At 42.2% G+C, this 20,406-nt stretch overlaps 1 protein-coding gene across 3 annotated transcripts in view; it reads left to right on the top strand.

Moving 5' to 3' along the window:
- The window catches only part of ALDOB (aldolase, fructose-bisphosphate B), an 88,834-nt gene extending 76,151 nt beyond the window's left edge, over positions 1-12,683 (top strand). For all 3 annotated transcript variants that reach the window (XM_061426370.1, XM_061426368.1, XM_061426369.1), the window contains exons 2-9: positions 2,395-2,516; positions 3,358-3,569; positions 4,790-4,844; positions 7,063-7,223; positions 8,119-8,202; positions 9,054-9,228; positions 9,644-9,843; positions 12,165-12,683. In XM_061426370.1, coding sequence (XP_061282354.1) covers positions 2,405-2,516; positions 3,358-3,569; positions 4,790-4,844; positions 7,063-7,223; positions 8,119-8,202; positions 9,054-9,228; positions 9,644-9,843; positions 12,165-12,260 — 1,095 coding nt within the window. In that variant the 5' untranslated portion in view covers positions 2,395-2,404 and the 3' untranslated portion in view covers positions 12,261-12,683. The remainder of the gene's footprint in view (positions 1-2,394; positions 2,517-3,357; positions 3,570-4,789; positions 4,845-7,062; positions 7,224-8,118; positions 8,203-9,053; positions 9,229-9,643; positions 9,844-12,164) is intronic.
- The last annotated feature ends 7,723 nt before the right edge of the window (positions 12,684-20,406 follow it).

Genomic DNA, 20,406 nt, shown 5'->3' with positions numbered 1-20,406 from the left:
TTTCTCTGTTTTTTTTTCTAGTTGAGTCAGCACACTCAGACTGAAGCAAATCACTTGGTAGTAAACAGAAATATGGAAGTCCCTTAGGGAATTATTTTTTTAATTAAAAAGTGAGAAATACTGATTCTAGAATTTTCATAAAGCCTTATAAAAAGCATCCTCATGTTTATTATGTGATTCCACAAATACATTCTAAGCAACTACAATGAGTAGGTTGCTCACAGGTCACATGTGATCCATCTGGCAGTGAGACAACCAGAATAGATATTACAGCCATTTAATCCATAGTAAGCCAAGACTCAGAAAAGTTATCAATTTGCCCATGGTCCTAGTGAGGAAGAGGCAGACCTGGTCCTTGAACCTAGGTCTGTCTGATCTACTTCTGTGTAAATGAATCAGATATTTATGAATTGGTAATGTGGTGTGGCGTTAATGAAACATAGCTGAAGGATTTTTGGTACTCTGGCAGGAATCACCAAGGACATTAGAGTCACCCAAAGGCCAGTTCCTTTCTCCAGTCTCACTGTTTATGTGGAAGAGGGAGTATTCTTCCTTATCCCAACATGTGCCTTATTAGCTATTTGTCCTTGGACAAATAATTAACCTATATTCCATCTTTTTCTTATCTATCATATGGCAGAGGGTGCGGAAAAGGGGGAAGCCTGGCTACCTTTTGAAATTATTGTGAGGAGTGCACTTTATAGTGCGTGTAGAGCAATTAGCAGAGTGCATGGCAGTAAATAGCATTTGCTATTATTGGGCTATGTTTTTCTTTTGTTTTATTAAGGAAACATTTTTTTTTTTGTATTTTTCAACTCCTTTATGACAAGAAAACTTTAGAGGAGAAATCTAGGCTGAGAGAGAAAATTTGTACTTTGGCTTAAGGTTCACCAACCTCAAGTTGTCTTAAATCTGACATGAAGATCTGGAGATCAGATCCAAATCTAACAGTCTCTGACTACAATTTAGGAACTAACATATAAACAGGGGGAACACTATCTTCGGGTGGCTTGGATATAAAGGGCATTGGAAAATTATCTTCTTTGTGATTATTTCCCACTACCTGTTCTGGTACCCCAGTGACAGCATTGTGGTTCTATTCTTGGAGTTAAGTGTTGAAGCGAGAGTAGCCACAGTGAGTGCCATCAGTTATACCTTGTCAGGAATTAGTTCAGTAGCCACTGACTTCTCTATCAAGGGATAGAATACTGACAGCTTGCTTTGAAAAGACACAGAAAATATCAAGATCGATTTGCCATGAGAAGGACAACTGGGTGGGGGACTGCCTCATCCTAGGTGGGACCTTGGACAAGTCAGTTAGCTTCTCCAAGTCTTAGCTTGTTCATTAATTAATGAAGATAATACTTGTCCTCGTTATCTCATTGTTGAATGGATGGGATGAGAAGTGAGGGGTCCCTTAGTTTCCAGGAAGTAGAAAGCAGACACAGGGCATCTACCCTGTGTGTGAGTATATAAGGGGAGAGGAGACAGGGGAAAGGAGGAGACCACAGGATAATCTTCACTGCCATTTTTTCCTTTGATAATCCAAACTATTCTAACATCCAAGATGAGAGTCCTGTAAGCTTGCATTTTCAAGACTAGCCCTAAGTGGCAGCAAACAGGAGCAATGACCCCCTTTAGATGACCACCACTGAGAAATTGCTTGGGTAGGGGATTTTTGAGCCAGAGTCTGCCCTTGCCAAAGCAATGAAGCTGAGAATTACTGGGGCAGGAATCAAAACATGACATTGGATGCCAATGTCCAGCCCGGAGGTTAGGAAAAATCCTCCCCGTCTGCCCCAGATAGTCTCACAGGTGGTTGAAGATAAGAAAAAGGAGATGCACTCCACCCTCTATGTCCCAAAGCTGAAGAGAAATTAAATTCAAGGCCAAATGGCAGCTTCTCCTCTGAAGCTTGCTGCCTAGACAATACTCTGGTGAGACTATAGGCAAACAGAGTAAAGTGAGGAATGGCCACAGAGGTGGAAAGCTTCACTATCCTGGCCTCAAAGTCAGCCAGGGCCCCTGATGGCACCAGGAATCCACAGAATAGAGAGACAGTTGATTACTGCCATGATCCCTGTTTGTCAGATTTAAGCATATCACTCATTAGTTGGTTGAGTTATAAGATCAGTCATCCCAGTGATTTCCTGAAAGACATTCTGTTTAGGATCACCATGACATTTGGCATCCCACCTTCATCCATTATGGCTAATTGCAACTACTTAGGCTTCAAAACAGAACAGACTTCATTTGTTTAGCTGGTTGTAGAAATGGGCCAGAAATGTCAGAGGGGCCTACAGGGCATTTCTGCACACCTGCTGTCTTGGGCGTGAATCCATGTGAAAGACCCACAGTTCAATTCACAACTAACTCTCCTACACTCTTTTCCAGACCTGTCACCATGGCCCACCAGTTTCCAGCCCTCACTTCAGAACAGAAGAAGGCACTCTCAGAAACTGCCCGACGCATTGTTGCCAATGGGAAGGGGATCCTGGCTGCAGATGAGTCCGTAGGTGAGCGTAGGAAACATCACACTACAAACATCCTCCTGATTCTCCACTTAGCAAAGGCAACTGGATCATATTCTCTCTCCTCTCAGAGGAAATAAAGGTTTATGTACACAGGAGGGGGAACAGAAGACTCAGTAAGCACAGACATTTTGTGTCTTGTCATTCCAGAAGGCAGATTTCTGAAAAACAAGTGAACAGGCTCAAGTCCTACATCCAAGCTGTAGCAAGGCCAGGAACTCAGTAAGAGACCTCTGCCGCTGATGAGAAGTCAGTGTAAAGCCAGCCAAGGATGGGTGGTGAGAGCAGCGAAGTGTCAACATCAGGAATGGGGCAAAGCTTGTGACTGAGAGCAGCTCAGGATGGCACAAGGGAGGGCCTCAACAGCCCCCCGATAAAATGACAGTAGTCAGAGAAGTCAAGAGCCTGCCTGACCCCTCCTTCCACTGTCGGTACATCGGGTCGGATCAGGGCTGGACCAGGGGAGAGCTAAAGAGGCCTCAGGGCCTTGCAGCCCCATTTGTACCCAATGGTGGCATACACCTTGATGACACATCCAGCACATGCTCTTCCTCACCAGCATTGTGACAGCAGCCAGGTCTTTTCCTGGGGAGACAAAAAAAAAAGAGAGAGGAGCTCTGAGTCACTCAGTCATGCCCAACTCTTTGCTACCCCATGGACTGCAATCTACCAGGCTCCTCTGTCCATGAGATTGTCAGGAGCTCTGAAGATCTGAATACAAAAAGAGCATTGCTGTCCATCCTGGTGAGGATCAGTGGTTGGTATGGAGGGGGTTGGCAGGGAAGCACCAGACTGCTCCTTACGCTGCCTTCACTCGCCCATGTAGGCACGATGGGGAACCGCCTGCAAAGGATCAAGGTGGAGAACACGGAAGAGAACCGCCGGCAGTTCCGCGAACTCCTCTTCACTGTGGACAGCTCCGTCAGCCAGAGCATCGGGGGTGTGATCCTCTTCCATGAGACCCTCTACCAGAAGGACAGCCAGGGAAAGCTGTTCAGAGACATCCTCAAGGAAAAAGGGATCGTGGTGGGAATCAAGGTGAATACATCTCGCTCCCATCTCACCACAGCCACACTCACAACACAGAAGTTGGGACAGGGCCAACACGAGGAGCACTCTCATCTAATTGCTCTTCTCACTCCTTTCCATCCTCACCATCCCACTGAGAAACAGATCCTCTTCTTGACCTTTCCAGTACCTTCTTCTTTCAACCATTTTCCTACAAAGAACTTAATCTCTTTGTGTCTCCATTTTCTCATTTTTAAAATGGGAATAATAGTACCTTCCTCATAAAGTTCTTTTTTTTTAATTTAATTTTATTTTTAAACTTTACATAATTGTATTAGTTTTGCCAAATATCAAAATGAATCTGCCACAGGTATACATGTGTTCCCCATCCTGAACTCTCCTCCCTCCTCCCTCCCCATTCCATCCCTCTGGGTCGTTCCAGTGCACTAGCCCCAAGCAGCCAGTATCGTGCATCGAACCTGGACTGGCAACTCAAGTGAGCTTGTAAAACAGTGCCTGTCACACCATTATTATTTAGTTCATGATAATTATTACCGTTAAAACACTTACTGTTCTACTGTAACTAGGTCTTCCAAAACTTCATGAACTTCTCAAGAGTGATCATCCGTATTTGTTGAGTGCTTACAACTCCAGGAGCTCATTTACTCCTCACAACCTCTAGAGATAGACTCAATTATTATCCCTATTTTTAGAGATGAGGCAAGAAAACAGAATTACAGGGAGTAGTATAACTTGTCCACAGCAAGGCAAAATTGGAGCCAGTTCAAACCCAGACTGCTGCCTCTTGGGCTCATGACCATAGCCTCTGTTATGTTGACAGTAGAGGCTGCAGCCCTGTTCCTCTTAGCCCCTATAATAGCATAGGGCTTGATATGTGCAGTGCTTGATAAATGTCTCTTGAGTAAATGAATGAATCATTTAAAGGAAGTGGCTCTTACACGGGCACCTCTTCATCTCAGGTGCTATCAGATTACTTCTTGCTTCTCAAGCTCCAGGCCTGTGCTTTCCATACTTTCCATCCTCTTGGGGTTGATACTCTTACACTGTTCTTTCCAGATAACTTCACTTCTACTGTGGACTAAATTGTATCCCCTCAATGACTAACGTACTTTCCTAATTCAGCTCCTTGGTTTGTGAAAGATGAGAACTACTATTTAGCACCAGGGGCTCTGCTTGTATTTTCCAGGGACACCTGACACCTGCTAATTGTTAATTATTTATATTCACAGTTAGATCAAGGAGTTGCTCCGCTTGCAGGAACAAACAAAGAAACCACCGTTCAAGGTGAGGATTTTGCCCGCTGATATGAATCATGCCAGTATATGCCAGAAATGAAGACAAGCAAAGAAGTGATGGAGGGAAGCAAACTGTGACTATCACACTAGTTTTAGAGCCACATACCTGTTCTTCAGCCCCAGCTACTCTAGTTAACAACTGTATGCCCTCAGGCTAGTCACTTAAATATTCTGAGTCTCCATTAAAGTGAGATAGCAACATCTACTTTGCAGAATAGTTGTGGGAATTAAAGTAGACACTGCACATAAAATGCTTATCAACAGTGCCCTAGACAGAGAAGATACTTTATACTTGGGAATATTATCTTAGAAAAATCTAGCAGCAGTAAAGAGGAAGGATCCCAAGCTATGGGATTAGACACACTTGGGTCTGGACACTGCTTCCATCATTCACTAGATAATTTTGCAAGAGATAGGTATAAGCCTATCTGCCCAAGAGATAGGTATAAACCATAGCATTGGGTTAGCTAAGTGGACTAAATCTCAGCTCTGTCTCTCTTTAGCTATTCAAACTTGAAGTTACTTTACCTCTCAGAGCCTCAGTTTTTGAATCTGTAAAATGAATATACAGCTATTAGTTATATGACTATTAGGTTGTAACAGTCTAACAACTATTAGAGTTGTTATGTGCCGGGGTCCAGCCCGGGCTGATCCAGGGTATTTGAAGGGGAGACGGAGTCGGCGACTATTTATGTATTTATCAAAGATATAAAGAATAATAGAACGAGGATAGCTCAGTAGGAAAATTCAGTGGAGAAAAGAAGCTGAGTAGCTTGGTTTACGCGGGAGACCAATAAAACTTCAAGACAAGAAGTTTGCACCACTTACGTAGGCCGCAGGCGCCCTCTCGAATAGCGGAAGGTGCCCCACCCTAGACACCTTCTCAAGTGGGTCTTAGAAGCCCAGGCATAATTAGTAAGCATGGTGGGTTCCGCGCTCCAGATGGAGACTCAGCTGGAAGTTAAAGGGAAGAATGACATGGGGAGACCAAGCGTTGGTGAGCAAGGCCCGTAGCTTTATTTTTAACAGGGGCTTATATACCCTAAGTTACACATAGAGGATAATAGGGGATGCAAAGTCAGAAGTTTTTGATCCTTATCAAAAACCAGGGTTTCTTTCCTACAAATTTATCGTATACAAGTGGTTTAGGTGATTTATATCATCTTCTGGCCAGAAGGCCTATTAACATTTTATGACTCTTGACAAGGACTTATCAACAAAGACTTATTTTCTCTAAGAGTAATTATTTTAAGGTTTGGTGCCATCTTCCAAAGATAAAATTGCATTCCTATAGGGTGGATGTGTAATGGGTTTACAACAAAGGAAAGAATGTATTACCTTAAGGGTCTAAAGTTACTAACACCAAGGCCACTACTTATTTTTTCTACATACCAATTATTAATTAATACACATTCAAGGATACAATTCAGGGGATGTGAAAACTTGGCAACAAGCATTGGCTCATCAATGAAATCCTTTACTAGTTTATTCTGACAGTTTCTAACTCTCTGAGAGGCTCTAAGCTATTTGAATATCTTAAGCTTCCCGTGCCTCTTGAGGCTGGGAGACTGTAAACAATCGTATGCATAGCTGTAGGAGTCCGGGTAAACTTGTCAGGCGAGTTAGAGAGCCATCTGAGGGGTTTGGATTTAAACACTCCTAATTGCCCAGGAACTTTATTAATTGGAGCTGTAAGTTAACTCTTTGACAGAGAGAGCAAGATGGTGGTGGGGGACAGCCCCCAGTAAAGTCAGAGGTGAGAGCACAAAGCAATAAAGTAGGCAGACTCTGGTTTTTTGGGGGCAGATGCTCGAGAATATCCGGGGGGACTCCTGAGGCTCGATCCCGCCTTTGCGTATGCCGAGCCTCCTTCCTCATGACCTTTGTCACGAGTGGAATGTCTCACCGGCTCCCGGCAGTTATGATTATTAAATGAGATAAGATGTGCAAAATATTTAGAATCATGCCTTGGAACACAGGAAGTACTAAAATATTAGTTTACTCATTTTATAGAGTATATAATATGTATATCAAAATTAAACTTATTAAACACAGATCTTTTGACTTAGTACTGGAATGTTTATTTCTTTGCTGTATGTTTTGGGTCCTCAAGCTCTGTGACTGAATGCTAAGCAAAAGGGGAACTCCTTCACTTTATCAGTAGCAGTCAGGGATACAAAGAAGCCTTTCTCTCTCATGATTTGCAGGGCTTGATGGCCTTTCTGAACGCTGTGCTCAGTATAAGAAAGATGGTGCTGACTTTGGGAAGTGGCGTGCTGTGCTGAAGATTGACAACCAGTGTCCATCCCATCTTGCTATCCAGGAAAATGCCAACACCCTCGCCCGCTATGCCAGCATCTGTCAGCAGGTGCTCTTCTTTACCCTTGGCCTCAAATACAGTAGGCAAGAGTTTTCTTCAAAGCCCAACTTTCTAATTTTACTGTAACCATACATGATCCTTCCTTTTCTCTCACCACTATAATCTGATGGCATTTTTTTTTTTTTTTTTTTTACTACTTATACTAGGTGTGGTAGAGTAAGATTTGGTTCCACAAGGAACCAAATGAATCCAAAAGGCAAACATATTCAAGTGTGGCCTTCTACCAAAGCACTGTAAGCTGAGTCTTGAAAGCAATCACCTCTTGAGGCCAGGGCATTCGCATGTCTATGCCCCACCGTGGCCAAGGACACGAGCCTCTTAATCCCCAGCTCAAGGGTGACAGCCTTGATCTGGTTCCAATTCAAATAATTTGTTGGAGGATGGTAGCTTGATGCTAAAGTTTCTAACCTGTTGCAAAGTGCCTCTGGGATCCAACTTAAGTCTGATTTGCTTGTGTGGGTACAGTACTGGGGTTACCAGAATTGTGGGCACTTGGAGCTTCCCAATCAGAATTGAAAACATTGCTTGAATTCCTTAACCCATATGAGAGGCATTTTTATCAGTGATTTAAGCTTGCCTGCCCTAAAAGGATAACATATAGGTTCTGAGGTAGTAGAATAGTCTCTGGAATGATATACAGAAATAGAGTTTGCATTTACTGTACCCCATTTCAAGGAAAACTTTTTTTTCCCTCACTGTTCTTTTTTGGCTAAACCACAGATGCTCACTAGATATCCTGTTAAATTTATGTTCATTGATTTTAAGTCATTTATATGATATTTCTCCATAAGGGCTTCACCCTGTACCAGTTGGAATGCTAAATGTTAAGAAAAAGATCCCAGTGAACAGAGCTTCATTCTGTCCCCTCTATTTTTCTCTTTAGAATGGTCTGGTGCCCATTGTTGAACCAGAGGTAATTCCTGATGGCAGCCATGACATGGAACACTGCCAGTATGTTACTGAGAAGGTAAGTCTTAAACATAAAGGTGGCAATGCCAGTTAAAATATCTGTTTTTAAGTAACAGTTGTTACTTATATCTCAGCTGTTACATGTGAAGTATTCTACGGTTAGAATCATTATGTAGCGTTGAGATGGTAAGGAGGTATTATCAAACCTTCCACTTTTGGGGGCACATGGTACACTCCTTGTGAAAAAGCAGATCTACATTACCAAGACTAGGGTTTAAGCATCCATATTCCCTGTTGTGGGACCTGGGAAAGTCATATTATATTTTTGGACCTCATTTCCATTATGTTTAAGAAATAAGATGATGCTTCCATGAGAAAATGTAATTAGAAGATGATTTTTTCACATATAACTTTCTAAATTAGCCACATACATTTGTAAGAAAGCAAGAAAGTCCTCAGTTTCTCCACTTGCAAAATGAGGTGGACTGAAATGAGCTCTGAAAGCACTCCTGTCTGTAAAATTTATATTTTAATGATCACTTAGCTTCTATGGGGATAGAGAATGGAGGCTGATTTCGATGTCCCCAGCGAATTAAATCAAGGCAGACTCAATTGACCAATGGGAGTAATGGGAAGGAAGCTGTGAGGGGCTTCTCGGAAGCAGAGCCATCCGGGTAGTCCATGCAGTGAGCAGCTAGGGGAGGGGCAGCAGGGACAGGCTGGCTTGTCTGTGGTTTGCGGGCATCACCCTGATTGAGCCTAAGGGCTGGTTGGGAAGCTTTGGCCAAGCAATGTGTGGGAATTCCTTCATCCTCCTTCCCTGCAGTATAGAAGTGACTCTATACTGCAGAGTCAGATGACTCTATGGCTGGCTCCGGGTTTCACCTATGTGGGTCTTTTGTCCTTCAGGTCCTGGCTGCTGTATACAAGGCCCTGAATGACCATCACGTTTACTTGGAGGGCACCCTGTTGAAGCCCAACATGGTGACTGCTGGACATGCCTGCACCAAGAAGTATACTCCAGAGCAGGTGGCAATGGCCACAGTTACAGCTCTCCACCGTACTGTTCCTGCAGCTGTTCCTGGTAAGATTTTCTTTCTTCTCTAACTTGAGGTCTTAGTCCTCACTCTTTGAAGGAATGCCAGAAGCATTTGCATATGTCCAGGACTCTCCTTCCAGCCATGAAACCGATCTCTGCTATATCACAGGTAGCCAACACTTCTCCCTCAAACTGCATGATGCCACCTATCCTGAGTCCATCAAAATACATACAATCCATTGATTTCCTCAACATTTCACTGCCCTCTTATTTACTAAATCCGTCCTCTCCTCAGCCCAGCTAGCCTCAGCAAAGGCAAGCTAATTTCTCCAACCTAGTCCCATGCAAATCAAGCGGGGAAAAGATTGAGACATGATGTTTCTTTTAGGCTCCTTGCTTGCTTTCTCAAGCAGGGTACACAGCCAAGATTAGTGGAGTGGAATGGCTTCTCTCCTTCCAGGCATCTGCTTTTTGTCTGGTGGCATGAGTGAAGAGGATGCTACTCTCAACCTCAATGCTATCAACCTTTGCCCTCTACCAAAGCCCTGGAAACTAAGTTTCTCTTATGGACGGGCCCTGCAGGCCAGTGCACTGGCTGCATGGGGTGGCAAGGCTGAAAACAAGAAGGCAACCCAGGAGGCCTTTATGAAGCGGGCCCTGGTAAGACACTTCTTCTTATGTGCTTAATCGAGTGGATACTTGGGACCTGGCTCTCATTGCTTTCTTCAGGCCATGATGGACTCCAGATAGTGTCTACCAGGTATTTGAAATTGTGGCATTAGAGCTTAGTAGGAAAGACAAGGCTGGAGAGAGTTTTGAACTCTCCACACAGGGAGTATAATTGATGTTAGTGGATTGAAGGCAATTTCCAAAGAGACACTTTAGAGGGACAATGAAGAGGGCCAAGGAATGAACATGGGATATCTTTCATTTTGAGAAGATGAAGAGGAGAAGCCACCAAGAAAAGCAGTGATGATATATATTAAGATGAACTAAGGATTCTAGGAGCAAACAGAATGAAGTTTCAAAGGGTCAATAACAGCACCCTACAAAGAGGTTAAAAATAAAGGTGGGAAAAGGCTTTGGAGATACTGGCATTGAAGGGCATATCAATGACCCTCAACAAAACAGGTTCAGTAAAGAAAAGGTACCCATTCAAGATGCTTGTCAGGAAAAGACACAGAAAGGTTACCAGGAACAATGAGGACAAAGAAGGGTCTTATTCAACTACTAACATTCCTTTTTGAGTACCTATGAACCAAGGATTGGGGTGAACAAAGCAGACACAGACAGTGCCTTCAGGGGACTTAGAGTTTAGCCAAATAGGAAAGAGCTTGGCATGTTTAAATGTAAAGCAGAAGGATCCAGAGGAGAGATTAAAGATTAGGAAAGGACAGAGACTTAGAGGAAACAGTGCTACATGAAACAAAATGTTAAATACAGGTGGAAGAGTTGGTCTTAGAAAGAAAGGAAGAGATAGCAGAAAAGAAACAGGATGAGTTTGGAATCAAGTCTGTAGAGGTGGAGAGATGCAGTGGTTGATCACTGATTACAGGTGACAGCATCCGTTGAGAGTGATAAGGGAATGGAGATTTCTGTCTTCACAGTGGGGAACTTGGAATAGTTGTTGAAGTAGTTGCTAGGAAATTGACCAGAGGTTATGGCCAAGCATCAAGCAAGGTGCAGTTGAAATGAATTTTTTTGGTACATTAAATTAGATCCTGAATGTTCCCGACAGCATGTAGGATGATTCAGATCAGCCTAAATGGGAAAGAGCAGGGTTGAAGAATCAGAGTTTAACAGGGAGATGGAACAAATTTGAGTGATAGCCTTATCCAGCTTGCTGCTGTTGATGAGAGCAGAGCCTGGGCAAAGAATCAGGTGTAGCCAAAAGTTTGATGATAAGGCAAGGAAGGCTACAGAGAAGCTAAAAACATCATCTCAGACGTGTAAGAGAGGTGTGAGATTTTAGAGGTAGCGCTTTACCATTTGATGACGATGGGTGTGGCTCTGCTGGTGTGTGGCTGATGAGGTGGGAAGACACAGCAAATATGATGAAGGGATTATGCAAGTAAGGGTTAGCCACACAAACGAAGGGATGCGAAGCTTGTCATCGAGAACAGTGGTTCTCAAGCTTGAGCATGCATCCAAGTCACCGGAAGGTATGTTAAAATGCAGGTGGCTGTGCCTAGCCATGGAGTTTCTGATTCAGAAGGTCTGGGGTCAAGCTGCAGAATTTCCATTTCTAACAAGTGCTTAATTAGGTCCATGAAACCTAACTTCGAAAATCATTGTAGATGTAGAAATAAGTCCTGGAGAGATCAGAAAATGGCAACAGTGACTTGAAGACAGGTACTGCTAAGTGGCATTTGAGTGTTATGATAGGTTTCATAATTCTAAAGTCAACTTTAGTTGGAATTTACACAGGGTATCAAATGATATTACAATAACAACTGCATAGAATTATATATTCTTATGGACAAATATATGTAGAAAATGTAAAACTTATTAAAAAAAATTTTTTTTCTTTTTGCTATAGTGAAGCTTCAGCTACACTTGCCTGATGTTTGGCAATATGTCTGGTCATTTTCCTAGCAGACTACTCAACAACTATTTCAAGGTTCCCAAATTTTGGAACTGAGATTTCCTTTTCCTTATCACTGTATGAGTGATAAGTTTCTCAACTTTTATTTCTAGGACGGTTGTTGCAGTATTGCTGGTGCGAAAAAGAAACCTTCTTAGTTATAACAGAGTTACAACATTTCTCAGCTTGCCTGAGAAATGCTCAGAAAACTGGGATTTTAAAAAGGAAGTAAGGATAAAAACATAAAAGGAAGGAATGGTATCAGCAGCAATATTTAGCAAAACCACTGTATGGAAGAAAAATCTACATGAAAGTGTAGCTGGTTTCAAATGAGAAGCAAAGAGGGTCAAGCTCAGGTTGCTCTAACTCGGTCTCCTCTCTCACACTTGTGTTTTAGGCTAACAGCCAGGCAGCCAAAGGACAGTATGTTCACATGGGCTCTTCTGGTTCTGCTTCCACCCAGTCACTCTTCACTGCCAGCTATACCTACTAGAACCCGAGGCTGACCAGCTTGGCTCTGGCGCTCTAGGTGTCTTGGTAGGAGGGCTAAAAGGAAACAACGACTTTTCGACTGACCCTGGAAATTAGATGAAATTAGGTTGCAAGCTACTGGAAACACAACACATGTTAATTTCTTAGACACAAGTGGAAAAAAATCAGTTATGGAAACAAGTCTGAATATCAGGGATCTGATGAAATCTCACCCAATGGTTTCTAGCTCCCCACACCCCAAAGAGTCTATCTAAGAAAAGAACAGACTTTAAAACAGAACCAGCTCTCCATCCAGATCACCAAATGAAATACCTCCCAAGCTGAGTGCAGAGAAGTGCATCTTATTAAACAGTTTTAGCAGTGGTAGGTTATGAAGGAGACAGCTGCAACCAGAAAATGAAATAAAATGTTCTACAAACCTTCAGTTCGTGTCAGGTTTTACTTTGTGCTCTTGCTTTCAAAGGATTTGATACATTTCATTACCTTTGACTCTATAGACGTGCCATTAGCATCAGGATCCTCAACATTGGTTGCTCGTTGGATTAACCTGGCAAAATTAAAAAACCCAGGATGCTCAGGCTACGCTCCAGCCAAGTTTGAGAACTACTAAGCTAGATTTCAACTTTGAGGGTATTTATAAATGAAGGCTATTCATAATGTGAAGCAAGCTACATTGTAAAATGATTCCAAACAACATATGGAGTTTAATAAAGCAATCACTGTGACGTTGGTGCTTGGAACATTCCTCATCAAATGGTACAGGTTTGGTGACACAGGACTGCATCTTCCTCTCACATCCAAGCACACCACATAGTTTTGCAGGAAGAAATATTCACATAATTATGCTTATTGGCTTCTGATTTTCAGAATTAACCTATAAAAGCATTAAAGACAACCATAGTTACAAGAGAGAATTTAATTATAACTTTGGACAATGTAATAGTAGTGATTTTGGTGGAAAAAAAAAGTAAAGTAATGTTTTAACTGAGAGAAGCTGAGAAATTGAAGGGGGAGAAGACGTGGAGGAAAGCAAAGAAAACAGTAATTTACTTAATGGGGAGTCAGGCTACTACTTGAAATTGGTGGAGTAAGAAGTAGTGCTTTTAAAAAAAAGGTCCTTTAAGTCTATTAAAATACAAGGGAAATGGATTTAATCATTAAAATATTCCTACCTATAACAAAAATATAGGAAAAGGTAGTAAACTAAATTCTTTGTCTGGAAGACAAAGTTTTCTAAATATTACTTAGAGTGGATAAATTAGGAAGTAGAGGAATAAGACAGAATTAATTCAAAGGGACTTCTGAGGAAAAAGACTTGGGAATGGGACACAGGGAAGATGTTTACTTATGTGCTTCTACAATATTTGAGTGTTTCTTTCCATGTGGCTGTATTACTTTTCTAAAAACAACTACTAATATATTCATATAAACAATTCAAACCTACTTAGAGGTTATTTAATCCAAGGCTCTCATTTTACAGATGATAAAACCAAATCTAGAGTAATTAAATTACTTGAGACAGTCATACATTTAGGGGTTTAGGGTAAAGCTGAGAGATTAGAATTTAGGTCTTTTTCTCCTATAATGAACACATGGTCAGGGAAGAAGGTAAGAGCAGAGCAACAGGCTGTGGTCAGTACCTCTGCCACCGGCACTACAGATCTTTTAGATTTCTTTTTGCATTCATCTACTCAGTCAGCAAGTAGTTGATGTGCTAAACTGTCCTAAATGCCAGTAACACTTGATGTGACAAAGCTTTCCTGCCAGAAATTTTTTATCTAGAGCTTATTCAGCTTCCCTAGTGGCTCAGACAGTAAAGAGCCTGCTTGCAATGCAGGAGACATGGGTTTGATCCTGGTGTTGGAAAGATCCACTGGAAAAGGAAATCACTACCCACACCAGTGTTCTTGCCAGGACAGAGGAGCCTGGCAGGCTACAGTCCATGGGACTGCAAAGAGTCAGACATGACTGAGAGACTAATTTTCATTTATTCAGCATCACTGACCCTAAGTTGTAAAGAAACCTCTCAGATTCTCATTTATGGTTAGGTATAAATTAATAATCAAGGCAGAACTATTTATGTCTTTTGGTGGTCAAGGCTGAATTACATTGAACTGTGGGTGAAGATTTATATAATGAATTTCCCCGGGCTATCTGATATATTTTCCTGACTACAGTTGTCTTTGAAATCTCAACCCCAGTAATTTCCTTCACTCACAGTAATATGAAGACAAGTGTTACAAACTTCAGTTCCTATTAACTGTGCGGTCACTGAGTGAATGCATTAGTTGTGTCCTAGTTTTGGGTACACTGTCAGATTTATTCTAGGAGTTACTGAAAGTCTACTAAAAATAAAACCTGGTACCAGGCACTTGAAAGTAAGTAAGAAAAGTTTCAGGTTTAGAGTAGCTGTGATATTTGCATACCAAGCAATTAAATTTGAGTAGCTAAGCCAGAAACACAAATGCCACTGACTGTGGGTTGGGAAGTGGGGAGGAGAGTCTATCAATATGCCTGGGTGCAGAAAGGGAGGAGGTGACATTTAGTTTGGACATCACAGGATGGAAAAAGCAAAGGAACTCTTAGAAAAGGAACTGCCTTTGTATGAGGAAACATTTGAATAATTCACTGGGAGGAGATGGGACTTCAAAGGCATAAGTAGCAAAAGCTCAGGCCACAAAATAATTACTGAATGCTGGAAGGAATAATAAAAAGGAATTTGGTTTTTCCATGAAAAGGAAGAGGGAGAGAAGGGAAGAGGCCAGGAAATGAGAGACGGGAAAGAGAAGGCAGGGAAAAGCTAGGGCAATGTGGAGTTGTGGGGAGGTCTAAAAGGCTTCTGAGAAGGAGAGAAATATCAACCAATCTAAACCTATTTGTCTTCTTGAGAGGAAGGGCTGAGTTTCACATATGAGTCCACATCATCCTTCACAAAACCAAGATGCTGAGATGATTCATAATATGAATTGATTTAGCAGAAGCCAACTATAACAATGAGAATATATGCTTCTAGAAATTTGCAGAAATCTTGAAGCAGGCTTTGGGCAAATTAGAAATGGGACTTCAAGACCATATGGTCTAGCTGTGCTGAGGTAAGAGTCTCCAGCTGACACTGACATTTCATTCACAGCAACAACGGCGGAAACTGGCATCCAGTGTGCTAGGGAATTGTTCAAGGTCACATAACCTGTAGTGAGACTTAGGCTGGTGTGATTTGCAAAGTCCTATGGGAAGGCAATGGCAACTCACTCCAGTACTCTTGCCTGGAGGGTCCCATGGACAGAGGAGCCTGGAAGGCTGCAGTCCACGGGTTGCTAAGAGTCGGACATGACTGAGCGACTTCACTTTCACTTTTCACTTTCATGCATTGGAGAAGGAAATGGCAACCCACTCCAGTGTTCTTGCCTGGAGAATCCCAGGGACGGGGAGCCTGGTGGGCTGCCGTCTCTGGGGTCGCACAGAGTCGGACATGACTGAAGCGACTCAGCAGCAGCAGCATGGGAAGGTAGTACTCATAGGGAAGCACAGGTTGTGGAGTCCGATAGTCTAGGTTCCAACGCTGGCTCTACTGCTTCCTAGTCATGTGACCTTGGACACCTTATACAACCTTTCTGTGGTTCAGTTTCTTCCTCTCCAAATTAATAGTATCACGAATTACTGAGAGATTAAATGAGTCAATACATCTCAATGACACATTCAGAATCTCTTATCCACAACTCTGAAATCCAAAAAGCTTTAAAAACCAAAAATTTTCTCAAAAGTTTGCAGTAAATTATTTGGTGGCAAACCCTAACTCAAGAATGTGATCTTGATTCCACTTGATGGGAAGCAGAGATGTGTCTGATGATAGGTGCTGACTTGAACCCTGTAGAGGGGATGATGAAATATACAGCATAAGCATATATTTGCTCTCTAAAATATAAAAAATTTGATTTGTGAAACATATATGTTCTCAAAGCTCTCAGATAAAGAATTGTGAACCTGTTTTTTAGAATAATATCTGCCATACTTCTAGAATAACAGATGAACTTTCCATGCTCTAGAGTCCCAAGGCTCATGTAATCCTACGAATTCTCTAAGCATATTTTTTTACAGAAGATAAACTAAGAGACAGGAGTAACAGCAAAGCTCAACAGTCAGTCACAGCTCTATTTTCATCACTCGAATATGGTTTTCTGGCTGTAACATACTCTGTCCTAAGGCTTCTGAAATAGTCTAACACTCAGTACTGGGTGCCACTATATGTAGACATATATAAAACCAGTCAGCAAGTATTCATTTAGCACTACTGTATGCTTGGTGCTGAAAACATACTATATCGTCCTTGTATGCTTACCATTGAGATGAGGAAGGCAAGGATACAGTTAGGCAACAAAATGGTATAAAGTAATGTGCTAAATTACACTGGTATAAGTAAGGTGCTAAAATCAGAAGAGGTGGTATGAATTGCAGACAGTTTATTGCTAGTTGTATGATCTTTGGATCTTGAGTCTCAGTTTTCCCATCTGTAAAAATAGGTTTGCTGTTAGATTAGCAATATTTTTTGTAAAGTGACAGATATATAAGTCATGAATAAATATTTTATTTTTTCTCTGTAAGTTGGCTCTTAAAGAATGGTAAAGGCAGTTGAGTGGAAGTGAAGATGAATTAACTGTGTCCTGATTAGAGTACAGATTGTATATTTTGAGGAAGTTGTGGGAAATTAGATTAAAATGGTGAGGCCACGTGGAGTGGCACAGTGAGGTGGGAGAGCAGACTGGGCAAGGATATTAGGAAAAGTTTTGCCTTAAAGTAATGAGAAATGGGGACCCTTGAGTAATCTTTGATCAGGGAATAACATAATAGAAGAGTATTGCTGAAAATTAGTTTTTATACTGTAGAAATTGGGAGGAAACTGGGAGCCAGCTAAGTGGCGATAACAGCAAATCAACATAGAGCCAAGCCTCTGGGTGACAGAAGTCAGTGAGTGGATGTGACATCTTTATTTTTATTTTAAAAATATTTATTATTTTCATTTATTTGTCTGCGCTGGTCATTTGGTTGCAGCACTCAGGATCTTTGCTCCAGTATGCAGGATCTTGAGTTGCAGAGTGTGGGATCTAATTCCCTGAGCAGGGATAGAACTTAGGCCACCTGCATTGGGAGCACGAAGTCTTAGCCACTGGATCTCCATAGAAGTCCCTGACATGACATCTTTAGGTTGGGAAAAACAACCCCTGACTCTCCTTATGTAGCATAGCTATTTACCATCCTAATAAATCTGTTTTACTGGAACTTGAAAGGCAAGCACTGGGACAAACGAAAATTCAAAATTCTTTTACATCTAATTCTCAAAAAGAGGCTGGATAGCCCTTTGAGTATAGTGGCATAGTGAAATATAGAGCATCTTCTAAGCACATAACTAATTCTTCCAGTAGTTCACAGCAACCAGGGGTATGCTGTAGTTCGAGGTCTCGGGTGTGCCCTCTTCAGATGTCCAAGGTCAAGGCATCTTTGTGCAGCCACTTCCAGATTTTCCTTGTCCTGCCCTGGTTTTCCCAGGGGGAATTTACAGGCCAGAGTGCAGTTCTTGAATCCAGGGACACAATGACTATCATGTGATAAAGAGGTTTTATCTTAGCCATTGGACTGATATCAGAAGTATGTTCTTGAGAACATGGCTCTTTGAAAATAGCACAGGCAAAATTATGAACTATGTTTTATTTGTGCAAAATGTATCAAAACTAGGTGTCTTGGAAAGCTGGGTGACTTTTTTTTACTTGCAGGGTTTCTGCTGTGGAATACATATGACTTACTATTCACTCCCCAGTGAATGAGAATAAAGGACTGCCTGGTGCCACTATATAACTAATACCTGGCAGATATTTTTAAAAAATACATGTTAATTGGACTTGTCCCATTTGCACAGTAAATATATCTGTTCTTTTTCTATTTGGCCATGCTTATAGCCAAATATGGAGAAGGCAATGGCATCGAACTCCAGTACTCTTGCCTGGAAAATCCCATGGACGGAGGAGCCTGGTAGGCTGCAGTCCATGGGGTCCATAGGAGTCGGGTACGACTGAGCGACTTCACTTTCACTTTTCACTTTCATGCATTGGAGAAGGAAATGGCAACCCACTCCAGTGTTCTTGCCTGGAGAATCCCAAGGACGGGGGAGCCTGGTGGGCTGCCATCTATGGGGTCGCACAGAGTCGGACACGACTGAAGTGACTTAGCAGGATTGCCAAATAAGCTATAGCTTGTAACTCAGACAGTAAAGAAATCACCTGTAATGCAGGAGAGCTGGGTTTGATCCCTTTGTCGGGAAGATCCCCTGGAGAAGGAAATGGTGACCCACTCCAGTATTCTTCCCTGGAGAATCCCATAGACAGAGGAGCCTGGTGGGCTACAGTCCATGGGGTCATAAAGAGTTGGACATGACTGAGCAACGAACACATTGTTATAGAGAAAGCTTTGGTGGTAGTGGTTTAGTTGCTCAGTCGTGTCTGACTCTTGAGACCCCATGGACTATAGCCTGCCAGGCTTCTCTGTTCATGGGATTCTCCAGGCAAGAATACTGGAGTGAGTTGCCATTTCCTTCTCAACTCACCCCTACCAATACTCAAGGCCACAAAACATTTTTGAAGGAGGTAGAGAAGGAAGATGAAGGATAAAAATTACAAATGAGGAGCACTAACTTCAAAAAATGATTGGAATATTTTTTAATCGAAACTTACTCTGCAAGCAAATATCATATGGGTATGCTGGGTATGCCCCTAGATTTGCTGCTGCTATCTTCCTTTAGGAAGACAGATGAGAATGAAAGGCCTCACTCATCAAAATTACAAAGAAATGGAGTATTACAGTAGTTAGCTTCCGTTTTTATTTTCTTTTTGCCACCAAAGACTCCTTTCAGCTACTCTATTTATGTATTTGGCCACACTGCATGTCTTGTGGGATCTCAATTTCCAACCAGGAATTGAATCCAGGCCCACAGCAGTGAAAGGACCAAGTCCTAACCACTCAACCACTCTCACCTGCTCATTTTAAACTATTATCTACTGTGATGAAAATTTTATATTTCAATTCTGGTGGACTGAGATACTGGTGAAACGTTGTTTCTGGGTATGTCTGTGAAGGTGTTTCTGAAAGAGAGTTGCATATTACGTCTGTAGACTGAGTGAAGATTGCCTTCAATAATGCTGAGTGCATTATCTAATTTGTTGAGGGTCTGAATCAAGCAAAAAGGTGAAGGAGGGCAAATTTATTCTCTGCTCAAGTGGGGTATCCATCTTCTCTCCTTGGACATCAGTGTTTCTGGTTCTTAGGCTTCTTTGGATTTAGACTGAATTACGCCATTGGCTTTCATAGTTCTCCAACATTGGACAGCATACCATGGGACATCACGTATTCTAATCACATGTGCTGTGCTGTGCACAGTCACTAAGTCATGTCTGATCCTTTGCATTTGCATGGACTGTAGCCCGCAAGGCTCCTCTGTCAATGGGATTTTCCAAGCAAGAATTCTGGAGTGGGTTGCCATTTCCTACTCCAGGGGATCTTCCCGACCCAGGGATTGAAGCTGCGTATCTTGCATCTCCTGCGTTGGCAGGCCGATTCTTGACCACTGCACCACCGGGGAGCCCAATTCCTATCATCTATCATTCTGTTGTTGTTTGTTGCTCAGTTGTGTCTGACTCTTTGCAATCCCATGAACGGTAGCCCGCCAGGCTCCTCTCTCCATGGTCTTTTCCAGGCAAAAATACTGGAGTGGGTTACCATTTCCTTCTCCAGGGGATCTTCCTGACCCAGGGTTCAAACCTGCATCTCCACACCTCCTGCATTGCAGAGATTCTTTATTGCTGAGTCACCAGGGAAGCCCCTATCTATTAGTTTATTGGTTTTCTCTGGAGAACCCCAAAACATCTAATATTTTGCTTCATCTGCTTTAACCCTAATTTTCTGACTGTTTCATGTGTTAAATCCCACAAGGAATCTGAATAATGCCATAAAAGCCAATGCAGGAGACACAAGAGATGTGGGTTCAGTCCCTGGGTTGGGAAGAGTCCCTGGAGTAGGAAATGGCAACCTGCTGCAGTATCCTAGCCTGGAAAACTCGATGGACAGAGAAGCCTGGAGGACTAGAGTCCTTGGGGTCACAGAAT

Source organism: Bos javanicus, chromosome 8, assembly GCF_032452875.1.
Source record: "Bos javanicus breed banteng chromosome 8, ARS-OSU_banteng_1.0, whole genome shotgun sequence".
Lineage (NCBI taxonomy): Eukaryota > Metazoa > Chordata > Mammalia > Artiodactyla > Bovidae > Bos > Bos javanicus.
This window is presented reverse-complemented; position numbering and strand designations above follow the sequence as displayed.